This window comes from Mesoplodon bidens (genome assembly GCF_964165515.1).
Source record: "Mesoplodon bidens genome assembly, chromosome: 3".
Classification (NCBI taxonomy): Eukaryota; Metazoa; Chordata; class Mammalia; order Artiodactyla; family Ziphiidae; genus Mesoplodon; species Mesoplodon bidens.
In genome coordinates, this window is record NC_138178.1 from 87,521,286 (window position 1) to 87,535,747 (window position 14,462).

General features: G+C 40.8%; 1 protein-coding gene across 1 annotated transcript in view; it reads left to right on the plus strand.

The window, feature by feature from the left end:
* Positions 1-10,568, plus strand: part of FBN1 (fibrillin 1) — a 256,740-nt gene extending 246,172 nt beyond the window's left edge. The window contains exons 64-66 of the mRNA XM_081229024.1: positions 4,613-4,844; positions 7,384-7,558; positions 9,273-10,568. Coding sequence (XP_081085150.1) covers positions 4,613-4,844; positions 7,384-7,558; positions 9,273-9,662 — 797 coding nt within the window. The 3' untranslated portion in view covers positions 9,663-10,568. The remainder of the gene's footprint in view (positions 1-4,612; positions 4,845-7,383; positions 7,559-9,272) is intronic.
* Positions 10,569-14,462: the final 3,894 nt, after the last annotated feature.

Below are 14,462 nucleotides of genomic sequence, written 5' to 3' on the forward strand. Positions count from 1 at the left end.
CCAAATTTATATGGAACCACAGAAGACCCAGAATTTTCAAAGCAATTCCAAGAAAAAAGAACAAAGCTGCAGACATAAACCTTCCAGAATTCAGACTATAATACAAAGCTGAAATAATCAAAACAGCATGGTACTGGCACAAAAACATACATATAGATCAATGGAACAGATAGAAAGCCCAGAAATAAACCCACACACCTACAGTCAATTAATCTGCAACAAAGGAAGCAAGAATATACAATGGAGAAAAGACAATCCCTTCAGCAAGTGGTTCTGGGAAAGCTGGACAGCCACATGTAAATCAGTGAAGTTAGAACACTCCCTCACACCATATACAAAAATAAACTCAAGATGGTTTAAAGACCTAAATATAAGACATGACACCATGAAATTCCTAGAAGAGAACGTAGGCAAAACATTCTTGGACATAAATCGTAGCAATATTTTCTTAGATCAGTCTCCCAAAGCAAAAGAAATAAAAGCAAAAATAAACAAATGGTATCTAATCAAACTTAAAAGCTTTTGTACAGCAAAGGAAACCATCAACAAAATGAAAAGACAACTTATGGAATGGGAGAAAATATTTGCAAATGATGAAACCGACAAGGGGTTAATATCCAAAATACACAAACAGCTCATACAACTCAGTATCAAAGAAACAAACAACCCAATCAAAAAGTGGACAGAAGACCTAAATAGTCATTTCTCCAAGAAGACATACAGATGGCCAATCAGCACGTGAAAAGAGGCTCAACGTTGCTAATTATTAAAGAAATGTAAATCAATACCACTATGAGGTATCATCACCTTACACTGGTCAGAATGACTATCATCAAAAAGTCTACTATCTCCAAAAAAGTCTACTATCGTCAAAAAGTCTACATCTGGAGAATGTGTGGAGAAAAGGGAATCCTCCTGCACTGTTGGTAGGAATGTAAATTGGTGTAGCCACTATGGAGAACAGTGTGGAGGTTATTTAAAAAACTAAAAATAGAGCCACCATATGATCCAGCAATCCCACTCCTGGGCATATATCCCAAAAAGATGAAAACTCTAATTTGAAAAGATACATGCACCCCAGTGTTCATAGCAGCACTATTTACAATAGCCAAAATGTGGAAACAACCCAAATGCCCATCAACAGATGATTGGTTTAAGAAGATACACACACACACACACACACACAATGGAATATTACTCAGCCATAAAAAAATGAAATATTGCCATTTGCAGCAACATGGATGGACCTATATAATATATATAAGTGAATCACTTTGCTGTACACATGAAACTAACACTATTGTAAATCAACTAAACTTCAGTTTTAAAAAAGTGGGAAGAGGTTTGGGGGTTTTGATGCCCAGAAGATACCAGTTCAAACTGGTCTCATAATTCTTGGGAATTACAGTTACCCAGAATGAGCACTGTATTGCCTTGGGCCAGAATGGCTTCCCCAGAGCCATGCAGAACAGATCTCTTGGACCAGCCCTCCCTGGATCCTTGCTCCTAGGCAGCCAGAAGTTCACTCTTGGAAGATGGATGGGTTTATAGGGTAAAGGGCCACGGATATCATTGCTTTCTAGAAAATATCAAACTTGCAGCTTGAAGTTGGAGCTGACCCATCATGACCTATAGGAAATTAGTAAAGGAAAGGCTGTTCTACATTTGGAGTTCTCCCAGTGGCTCTCCCTTACCACCACAGCTAAGACACACTATGCAAGCCCGATGCTGGAACCTTTGAGTTTAGAGGACAGAGTAAGTAGGTTTCCATCTGCTTTTAAGGAGTGTCTTTCAGAGACTCTAACGCTATTTCATTCAAATTAGAATTGTCTCTTTTTATGAAACGAGCAAAACCCTCACCAATTTAAGTAGCAACTGAAAGAATAAAACAAAGATTTTGGCGTGTAGAAAAATCCCCTGTGGAGCCATTTGCTCCAGGGTGCACACACAGGATGAAAAAGGTCAGGAAAAGTGCAAAACATGTTAAACAAATCATGGTATTTGTATATTGATAGAAAGGGTGAGTGCACAAACAGATTGTTTTCAAGCTGTAAACATTGAACATTTGCCAATTTCTTATCTTAATCCGTGCTCCACTCTACCCCATCTCTCCAACCCAGATAAGCAAGTTTAATTTAAACTTATTAGATTCTCAGGGAGGAAAAAATGTAAAAATAAAGTAGAAAAGAATGTGAAAAGGGGACAGGGAGAGTTCTTGACAGGAATAGATACTCCAAGTTAAAAAGAGAGATACTCAAATTTAGAAAGAACCTTAGCAGTGATCTAGTCTGATCTGTTTCCTAACATATCAATCCCTTTCCAACCTAGAAAGGTACCCACCTTCTCCCAAGATAGCCCAATCTATGCATAGAAAACTTTAATTTTTAGAAATATCTTTTTCATAAAGGATGAAGCTTTTCTCCCGCTAACTCCTAACCATTGGTCCTATTTCTGCTCCTTGGAACAAAACAGAATAAATCTAAGCTCTGTATTAACAGGTCTTCCCCACATATACCCATACCTTAGAGGTTTTATCAGCCAGAGTCCCAGCAGGTAACAGATGGCTGAGCCCAACCAAAAGCTCAGGATACAGGAGAGGAGCTTGTGGATGCTCCATTCCGATCAGCCTTGTAGAGCTGAGGGCAGGTGAGAAGTCTGGAGGTGGATAAGCAAGGCAAGGAGAAGACATTCAGCCCAGAGATATTCCCTTCACCAAAGCAACTACCCTCGGTTCTTCATTCACCCTTGGATGCCCATGGTCTCCATTAGTTTCTATCACACAGCTCACCTCTAATTTAAAATAAGGGAAAAAAGAACACAGATGATGGCATATTGAATCGTTTTGTTTTAGGAACCTTAGAACCTAAGTGACCTTGGGTGGGTACTTGAGAGCCCTTGGATATAAAGGATCTCAAACAGATGCATAGCTAGGCACTGAGCCATAGCAGGCAGCTCAACCAATAGCTTTCTTATTGTATATCTACTCCTCCTTCTCTCTGTAACTAAATACAGGCAAGAAGTGGAGGTGGGGGGCAGGTCGAGAAAGGAAGGGGGAGGAAGAGAAGGAAGAGAAGAAGGAAGGGTGGAAGGCAATGTGAATTGTGTGTGTGTGTGGGTGTGTGTGTGTGTATGCAAGTATCCTGCCCTCACCGTTTTTACCCACCTGTTCTCCTAATTTAAAAAAAAAAGATATTTTCTTAGAAACAATTTTGTTCTTGAAAAATGAATCTACCTCAGCAAATGAAAAAGTAAAAGAGAAAGGACCAGTTTAAATGTGGGTGAGTCTTTTGAGAGACACTGTGATATAAAGGAAAGCATGTGACTTTTGTAGTCAGACAGACCTGGGTGTGCATCTCTGCCCGGCGGCTGCTGCTGGGAGATCTTGGTGGGGCTTTCTGAGTCTTGCTTTCTTCACCTGGAAAATAGGGATTTTAATACCTACCTCCGTGACTGTTAGGCAGGTTAAGTAAATGGAGTGAAATACCTAGTATCCCAACTGTCATACAGTAGGCATCTAATAAGTGTTAGTTGCCTTTCTCCTCTCTTCCATTGGAAGTAGGTATTTGCTAAGTGAGGAGAAAGTCAATCACATTCATTCATATGAACATATGCCTGAAAATGGGCTCCAGCACTTAAGAAATGTCTTACCAGCAAACTTCCGTGCTGCCCTACAAAGGCAGGTCTACAAAAATATATTGGAAATTTCAAAAAAGTATACATCAGACATGATGAGAAACTTGAGGGGTTTTTTTCCCTTTGAATTGATTTGTTAAAGTTAGATTTCTTTTTCCTACTTATTGCCATCAGACTTGGCCGGTCCCTATCTGTAGCTGTTTCTGCAGCATCTGTGTCTCTTGTAGGTTTTCCCCAATTATTGCCTGTGAAGTCTGCACTGAATCTGTTCCAGCCATACTTAGCTTTAGACATGGCCCAGACTCTGGGCAAGGAGGTGGTTTGGATAAGGGGGCCCATTCAGAGATGGGAGCAGACATACCAGAAGACCCTACTCATCCCCAGGGCAAGCACCTGGGGGCTTTTATGGACTTTTGAAAATGAAGTCCTAGTGGGCCAACACTTCCTGCAGGATGTCAGCCCTTGCCAGCCCTACTCATCCTGAAAAAGGAAGACTGAGAAAGCAGCCTCCAGGAATATGGTTCATCTCTGCTGTGGAGATAATCATCCTATTACTGGGCACTTGTGAAGCAAAGGTGCAAAGAACTGATTCCTGCCCTCCCACCCTGAACCCTGAACCTTAGCCATGAACCATCCCCACGTTCTACACGGGATGCTCCCGTAGAGCAGAACATGCAAGTATTGGCTTCAGATGAGAACTGGAGTCTGCTGGTCCTCAGAATGCCATTCCCTAATGTACTCTGCCTGGTGCACTTGACCTCAGAAACCACGTTTGCTCACCATATGGCAAGAGACCACATCTGTTTCCACATCCTCCTCTCTTGTTCCCTTTCCCACTGCAGCCACCCCTGCCTGTGTTACCTTCCCAAGAGCCTAGGGGAGGGCCAGCTGGCCGGCAGCAAGTGGCCTGATCCAGACACCTCCATAGAAACCTCTGGCCGGTATCACACATGTGGTGTCTTCTGGTTTTTTTCTGCAGATGAAAATGAATGCCTCAGTGCTCACATTTGCGGAGGAGCCTCCTGCCACAACACGCTGGGGAGCTACAAGTGCATGTGTCCTGCTGGCTTCCAATACGAACAGTTCAGTGGTGGGTGCCAAGACATCAACGAATGTGGCTCTTCTCAGGCCCCCTGCAGTTATGGCTGTTCCAATACCGAGGGCGGCTACCTCTGTGCCTGTCCACCTGGCTACTTCCGAATAGGCCAAGGGTAAGCACTGCTAGCCATGGTCGTGGTTGGAGGCTTTCTCATTCATAACATAATTAAGTATATTTAATTCAAAATGACCTGTCCTAGTAGAGTAGAACCATACTTTTTATGATTCTTGAGTTAATTCCAATTAGCGCTGCAAAGGTTTTAGGTTATTTTATTTGAAAGGGGACATCTAGGTTTCTGGAAATTCATAGAGTGTCAAACAAAATAATGAAATGACATTGTAAATACCTCGCTCTATGGCTTATCTGTCTCATTCTCTTGATCTTCACGTCTTGTTGGAAAGTGATTCATCTCTCAGGAAGTACAGGGGCTGCGACCCGTGACAGAACTGGATTCAGGCTGCACTTTGCTGATGCAGCCTTCTCCTGGGGCAAGCAGGATTCTGTCTCGACTTAAAATGCCTTCTCATCTAGCTCCTGTTAGGATAAACCAAAAAGATACCTTTCGTGGAGTCCTTTACAGTTTTAAAGTATATTTTACATTTCAGACTTAAATTTACATAAAAAATGGCCAAAATAGCATTAAATATAAGAGTTAAGAGAATTACTGTATTTTCCAGGTAGAATACTTCACCACATTGTATGTGTGAGAGCTGGGGCAGGAAATATGTGTTTTTATTCTACTCAGTAATTTCAAAGTTAGTGTTAAGTTTTCAAAGTTTAGGTGTTCTTCCCCACTGAATTAATCTGGACTTGGCTGTCTTGGTTTTGGCTATTCTGTGAAGGAGCTCAAATTTTAACTTTTTAATTAGGAACACAGACATTGAATATACATATACATATATATACACACCAACACACACACTTATATATACTCCCCCACAAAGTCACATATTCCACAACACACACATACATGTATATATCAAATTGTTAATTTTGTGTTCTTTGATTTCTTGACACACAAACATCAAGTGATTCATTTTGGGGTGTGTAGAAGGTAAAAGAATGTTTCATGGGAAGCACACAGAATGCCAGCAATAGGACTCAAATTTCCAGATGTTTGTGTCTGGCTCTCAGTAGACTCATTCTTTATAAGTTTAATGCCAGAACCATTTTCCCAGCAAAAATTGTGACACTCCAAACTGGCTTCTGGCCAGTGGGACTTTATAGTCACACTTCTTGTAAGTGGTGTTCCAGGGATATGAAAATACTGGAAGGGAGTTCTGAGAAAGGAGCCAAAAGCCTGTGAATTTCGGGTTTGCCTTCCAATAATTTAATCATTATGTGAATGTACACACATACAGGATGAGCATTTATCATTTCATCCATTTTATTGTTTCTACACATTTCATGGTGCAAGATTAAAGGACAAGGAAAGGAAATGTGTCCAGCTCAGCAGGATTACAGAAAATATTAGAAACCTGTAAATTGCTGCAAAATACAAAGTGTTCTTCTTATTGGCATTATATTTTGAATCTTAAAGGCATAAAGGAAAATGAGTTATAAAGAACAGATCAACTAATACAGAAAGAGAAAACAGTATTTGGTCTACATTATGGACCCAGTAGTGGACCCAGTAGTAGAGATCTACCCATTTATAACAGTTTGGGCTCCTCCGTGAGTCACTAGAGTGGACCCTACCCCAATGTAAAGACTCTTTTAAGATCATTCAAATATTTCAACACATTTTGAAAGAGGAGCCTGGTAAATACATTCCAAGTGGCCTACGAAATAGTAAGCAGAATAACAAAACAAGGTACTTGTGAAACATGCAAGCCTCCCTCCATAACTTGGCTTTAAAAACTGAAAGGCAAAGAAAAACAGCTGAACTAGTTTTCTCTTGGGCATGGGTTTGTTTATCCAGCCTCACATGAGTCAGAGCCAGTGAACCTAGTGGTTTTGAATGATTTGAAACAATTTCCCACAGTTGGGCAAGCTTTGATACATGTATTTTATACATTGCATATCCTCACAATTTATATCTAAATCAACCTCAGGTATCACCTAGAGCTTTCTTCTTATCTCCAGGAGGAGCTTCAGCCAAAGTGAGAGGTCTGATAATAGGAGAGATTGCTCAGAAGCCGGAGTGGTGAAGGCTGGTGACAGCAGGGGTGGTGGAAGTGGCGGTGGCAGTGATAGTATCAGTTAAGCAGGAAGAGGGCAAGGAACTGAACAGTGATGTCTCATCCCTTTCTCACTCATGTGGAGCCTGTTTCATAAAAAGAAGGCATTTTTATTGAACCTCCCAAGTCACATGGTCTCCCTCATCCTCTGTTCTTCTCGTTTCCACTCCCCGTTTCCTCCCCAGCAGTACAGCAAAACACCTGCCACATTTCCTTTGGGAAGTGAAGGGACAAATAAATATGCAAAACGGGGCCTTGAGAGACAGTAAAAAGAAATCAGTCAACCCAGGGAACTGAGAATTTGAGGCCAAACACCGAGGGCTTCACTGTTGTTCTCAGAACCAGCGATCATCCAGTGGACAAATAATCAAGGACTGAATGTCACTAGAGAGGGTCCAGGCTTCACCAGAACTCTCCCTCCTCCATCTCCCAATTCTAACGAAAAACATCTATGTTTCCCTTCTACCATAGGCACTGTGTTTCTGGAATGGGCTTGGGCCGAGGAAACCCAGAGCTACCTGTCAGTGGTGAAATGGATGACAATTCCCTCTCCCCAGAGGCGTGTTATGAGTGTAAGATCAACGGCTACCCCAAGCGGGGCAGGAAGCGGAGAAGCGCAAATGAAACAGATGCCTCCAACATTGAGGTAGGTCAGAAGGTGGCTTCTCCTGATGTCTCCTACTGCAGAAAGGTCCTCCAGATTCCTACGGTTTCTTCCAAGGATGCCCCAAAGTGTGAAAAATCTCCCTGAGGAGAAAATCCAGACATTCCCTGAGCTCTAGGCTGTATTTTACAAGGGTCTGTGGGGCTCTCTGGAGTTTCTTGCTGCTTTTAGGGAGTGGCCATTCAAAGGTTTTCACATACTTGCTCATTTCCTCTGTCTAGCCAAAAAGAAAGTCAAACACCCACCCAAAGTCTGCTGAAAGGACAAAGTCTGAGATCCAGGACAGCAAGTGGGCAGAATAGTGAAGTGACATAGTTCTCCCTACACAGGGATGACAAGTTCTGAAAGCTAGAGGCTCCTCTACTGAAAAGAGCCATGTGGAGTGTGAGGGAACTTGGATTCTAGACAAAAACAACATGGAGCTCAAGCAGCCTGGTTTTCTTTGCCTACGGCTGCTGCAGCCTTTCAGTCAACTCAGAAATGCAGATACTCACCCAGACCTCTGGCTGCAGGCCCGGAGAATCCAGCACATGTGGTCCCAGAGAGGCAAGCAAGAAGCCAGTGGAAAGCATTGAATATTAGCAGATCATCAGAGCCAGGAAGTAGGTTCATAGGTGTGTCTTTCGGTGTGGATGGTTTTGCGTCAGTGAATAAAATTGAAATAAACTGGTTCTTTCTTAGCATCAGTGCTGCAACCCATCTGCTGTGGTTTGGGAAATGATGGACTTGAGGATAAGGGGAGGGGGAAGGGTAAGCTGTGACAAAGTGAGAGAGTGGCATGGACATATATACACTACCAAACGTAAAATCGATAGCTAGTGGGAAGCAGCCGCATAGCACAGGGAGATCAGCTCAGTGCTTTGTGACCACCTAGAGGGGTGAGATAGGGAGGGAGACGCAAGAGGGAAGAGATATGGGAACATATGTATATGTATAACTGATTCACTTTGTTATAAAGCAGAAACTAACACACCATTATAAAGCAACTATACTCCAATAAAGATGTTAAAAAAAAAAAAGCAAGCAGATCATGTTCTGATATCCAGGAAGAAAAAAAAAAAACTTGAGTGTGCATCTGAATCATCTGGAAGGCTTGTTAAAACGGATTTCTGGGGCTTCCCTGGTGGCGCAGTGGTTGAAAGTCCGCCTGCCGATGCAGGGGACATGGGTTCATGCCCCGGTCTGGGAAGATACCACATGCTGCAGAGCGGCTGGGCCCGTGAGCCATGGCCGCTGAGCCTGCGTGTCCGGAGCCTGTGCTCCACAATGGGAGAGGCCACAACAGTGAGAGGCCCGCGTACTGCAAAAAACAAAACAAAACAAAAAAACGGATTTCTGGAAAACATCCCCAGGGTTTCTGATTCACTAGGTCTCAGGTGACACCAAGAACTTGCATTTCTAACAGATGCCCAGGTGATGCTGATGCTGTTGGTAGGGGACCATACTTTGAGACCCACTGCAATAGAAGACCGCCAAATACAAGTGATTTCAACTTTCTCCTTGACATATTTTTTAACATTATAAAAATGTTCCAATTTAACATTTGTGGTTTAAGCAGTATTTTATGAATACTCACTTTCAATACAGTATATACATCATGAGAAGAAAGTTGTGTTAGTGTGAGATTTGAGTCACTTTTTCTTTACTGAGTGGCATATTTACCTTTTATTTAACACATTGCCATATGTCTTTCCAGGAACAGCCTGAGATAGAAGCCAACGTGAGTCTTGCAAGCTGGGATGTTGAGAAGACAGCCGTGTTTGCTTTCAATATTTCCCACATCAATAACAAGGTCCGAATCCTAGAACTCCTTCCAGCCCTTACGACTCTGACGAATCACAACAGATACTTGATTGAATCTGGAAATGAAAACGGCTTCTTTAAAATCAACCAAAAGGAAGGGATCAGCTACCTCCACTTCACAAAGAAGAAGCCAGTGGTTGGAACCTATTCATTACAAATCAGTAGTAGTCCACTTTATAAAAAGAAAGAACTTAATCAGCTAGAAGATAAATATGACAAAGACTACCTCAGTGGTGAACTGGGTGATAATCTGAAGATGAAAATTCAGATTTTGCTTCATTAATTCACCATCCAGAGACCAAATAATTAAAAAACAAAGATAGATAGGTAGAACTGAATTTTTCCCCCAATCAGAATCTTCATATTATAGGTACAGTCTTTCACCACGTAAATTGCTATAAATAAGCACTATTCTTGTATTACAAAAGCAAGGTACAGGTGACTACCCTAGTTCAAAACAACCACTTTCTCAGGCTTCTCATGTATGTAGCTAAGCTACCTTGTCATATGTGTTTATTTTTGAAAACTGGGACATGTATTTCCACTGGGGGTTGGCTATTCATGCTGACGTGCCATCCTTCTAGCAGACGTACAGGAATGTGCTTTCAATTTATGGACTGTTCTATTTTTTCAAATTGTAAAACTTTGCTTCTCCAAATACAAGTATTAGGTTGGCCATTTATAATATCTATTTGGTGCTAGTAAATTCTCAAACTAGATTTATAAATGCACTGTAATATTTACACAACTTAGAAACCAAATTACAAGTATTCAGTTCAAATACTTCATTAATTTCAATCAACCAAAGTTAGTTCAGTAGCTTATCTCAGTTATGAGTATAATACATTACATGTAAATTAAGTGTGTGTATACTGTAATCGTGCTATTTTTTATCATTGAAACATTTATAAACTAGAATAATAATGCCCTTAATGTGAGGGTTTGTAATGGTGCTTATTAAGACCAAAGACTTGTTAAATGTATACACCAAGTGGTAATGAAATTTCTGTGACTGGCCCACACATGCATGGAGGTCTGGGAGGACCAGGAAACAGCCTCAGCAGCCAGAGGATCACCAGTGCATCCTTCATCACACCTGTGCAATATGCCAAGATTACCCTCGGCCATTCCTGTCAACAAGGGGTCCATGTCATAAATGACACAATAAAACAGTCTCTTTTTTAGTGTACCCCTTGGCTTTGTGTTCTTGCATGGATGTGGGATTGGAGGGGCCATTCTGGGGACTAAATAAAGTCTCCTGAAATTAAACTATCCTGGATCTGTTACAGCATCTAAAGGTGCCAAATATATAACCACTAGAAGAAAATTTAACATTTGAGTCAGTCCTTTGTTTTATTCATTCAAGACAGCGGAGTTATTTCTCACCAACAAGATATTTAGACTGTAGCATTATTTCTAAAACGTGACCTAATTAATCCTGTGACTTTTAAACTACTAGATTTCAGTACTTAAAAACATCAAGTTCATTGTCTTAGAGCACATGCGTTCCATTATAAAAATTTATCATGCCCCCTCCCCTCAAATATACATAGTGTTGGCAAGCTTAGGCGTTCCATCCTTTTTTTCTCCCCTAAACATCTGTTGTTAGTCAGTGCTAGCCTAATTACAAAGGGATAATCCCAAATTGAATCCAATTGAATGCTATAACTCTTGTTTTCTGAATGTCATAATTTGAAATTGCTGTTTTAAGAGCAATTTTGAATATTTAACAGTTAAACTTGTTCAGTTGATAATGAATTTTTAAAAGCCCTTAGGGCGTTTAAGCCTAGTGAAAATAAAAGTGAAATGAGGTTGCCGCATGGAGAAGAAATCATACAGGACACAGAATAGTTCTCTCAAAAATCTTCAGAAAACTAGGCTAATAAAGATGGAGTAGGTATATTCTAGAAGACAAAACCAGGGCCAGTTGGTGTAAAGCTCAGTTTAGCACTCACCTTCCTAATTGTCAAGCTACCCATTGAGAGAATGTGTTTCCTTGCAATGTGGTGAGCTCCCTTGTCACTAGAGTGTTTCAGTTTAGGCAGCCAGTGGACAAGGATGCTTTCTTCCACTAACAGGCCATGAACATCTCAAAGTATTTTTTTTTAATCTAGTATTTTGCCATCCAAAAAAATTTCATCTCTATTGAGCATCAGTTATGAGTGAGTCGAATGACTAGTTTGGAAGGGATTTGTACCTTGGTTAGGAAGTTAAAATGACTCAAAATTTCCTTTTATCTCTGCGCCTATGGTTCTCTGATGGAGGTGTACTAAAATTGTTAGAGAAGAATATATAGCATATGGTAAACAACAGCTTGGAAAAGGAAAATGTCTTTGATAATTTAACCTGAACTGCATTATATTCAATAATGGATTTTCTTTATAACAACAGAACAAAAGAGAGTTGGCACAGAGTAGACCACTTTGATACTTTAATAGTCTCAGTGTGGATTTTATTTACTTAAGAGCCAACAATTCTCAACAGCATATTTTCCGTGTTTCTGACTGTAACAAAACATTTTCCTCACTGTTCCATTGTAAATATTCCTCTTGCTGGAACTCTTTTTTAATTCTGAGATTTAAACCTGTACCTTTCAATTGTCTGTGACCTTTTGATTTTACTTTCAATGGTTGAAGAATTTGGTTTTATAAATCTCAGAAGCTTGAAAAGTCTTGTCTCTACCCCTCAGCCCATTTCACTTGCCAGTAATGATTTTGTAAGTAGGGTTGAAATGAACTCAGCTGGCCTTATGAAATGTTTAAACTTGCACAAACAACGACATTTTTGTTCAACAAATAGCCCTTCACTCAGCCAAAAGTGCTTTGGACATTGCCATTACAAATACTGTTCAACTTCAGAAATCATGTTTGTAAATTAGATAAGCCAAAATAAAGGACAATTAGGTTGATATTATATTAGCATACTTAAAAATTATATACCTGTAAATTGTTAGTTTTTTTTTCAGTCAGCTTTGTCCACAGAATGTACTATATTCTGACTTTAACTGTAGTTCCTAGAGATAGGCTACAAACGTAATTATTAAATGGTTTAAAGACATTGTTTTTAAATGCTAGTAGATTACTGGGAGAAAGATTAGTTCTCACGTACATTGCTGAAGACAAAATTATTTCCCCCTTGCCAATTTTAAACACTTTGTCAAAAAAAAAAAGGCAAACCAATTTACTTTTTTAAGCATTTCAATACCCAATATGAGCCTAACATTATGTACTGTTAGAAAAGGATTCTCAGTATTACGAGTTTAGGGTTAGAGAGAAAAAGGTGGCTCTGAATTTGATTTTGCAAATTCCCATGTGTATCCAAGACTGGGTTCACTTACAAGATTGGGTCTCAATGAAAGGTTCTAACATTCTCACAAATGTCTTTATAAACATAAGGGTCTTGTACATTTGACACCTGACATACATTTGGCAGGACCTGGTAATGTCACCAAATCTGTCATTTCAACTAACTGCTAATGAATCCAAAATGTTTTTTTGGCAACGTCATAATCTCTTTTCAGGACATAGGCTGTTTTGCATCCTTGATGTAAGCTGGAATTACGACCTCTACAAATAGAGGTCAGTTTCATTTTTACTATTGGACAGTGGAAGATGCCTTCTTTTTAACTGAATGAAGTCATAGCAGGTAAGTGGCTGTGATTTCCCACTAGCTCAACTCTCTGCTCTCTATCCATTCCACACAAATATTCACTGTCAGTTTTGGTCTTTGCAGCTACTCCCATTTCATAAATCAATGCAGCATTACCCTCTCTATGTTCCCTTTTGCCCCTCAAGGGTTGGTTGTAGTGTCAGCTATAAGGCATCACATTCAGTATATTTCTAGAATCCTTAGCTCGAGTTCAAAGTTAAGCAACACTGAGGTAGAGATGGTTAGCAGAAAGCAGCTGCTCCATTCAGCAGTTTCTGGGTAACTTTCATACCCTACATGATGTGTTTTTTGCAGCTGTACTGAGACTTGCAGAAATCAGAAGAGGTCTGTTCCCTTTTTAATGTAAAATTCTCTCTGGTGGAGAATTAAATCAAACCTGAATGATTTAGCTTTTTCTTTTCCTGGAACTGGAGACGTGAAAAAATCCCGATGATAAACACACATCCCATCAATCCCACCAGCCATTTACATAAAAAGGTCACAGTCCTGTATAGTTGTATCTGCATGGCAAGCTCTGTTCTGGGTTTCCCCAACAGCTCTCCTATGACCAGACCTATCAGGAAAGATTAACAGGACCCTGATATATCAGAATTTCAAAAGCATGACAGGCTGGATTGGGTTTGTGTCCATGTATTTTTGTTGCTACATGAAATCAACACGATATGCTATTCAGTCTTTCTGCCTCCAGCTGCACCAAGATTATCCCCCTTCAGCGTGTTCACTGCACCTGTCTACAGCAGTTCTCTGATCCAACTCCAGTGATCCTGTCTCTCAGGAAGGTTGCAAGTTCCTCTGAGGCCTGCTGCTTCCTACTCACTTGTAAACTGACCGCAGCAGGCTCTCTTGTGGGTCATTCACCACAAGCATTGAGCCCAGGAGTTAGAGTCTACTGTAGAACCAGCTCTCTAGGAGAAAACTGCTCCTGATGATGCCCACTCATCCACACCCACTCTCACAGGCCTCTCACCCACCAGGAGAGGGCATGGAAGCTGGGACACCATTCCTAAAGGCTCTCCATCTCAAGGTTTCTTTCCCTCAGGGTCTGAGATTCTTAATTCACAGTTCTGACCTTTACTTATCATATCAAGAAAGTTGGCTGAGAGTTCAGTTCAGTCCTGAGGTCCTCGGGAGCACCGGATCCAGAGTCCTGACACTGTAGGCAATCTGGGGTCAGAAAACTGTGTTCAGGAGATTGGCCAAGATGGCCAATTAGAAAGACCCTGAGCTCACCTCCTCTCACTGGAACACCAAAATCACAACAATCTGCAGAACAACCATTGATGAAAAAGACCAGAACCTGCCAAAAAAGATCTTCTACAAATAAAGACATAAAGAAGAGACAGGTAGGAGGGGCAAATTCACAATACAGTCAAGTCCCATGCCCCTGGGTGGGAGACCCACAAACTGGAGAATT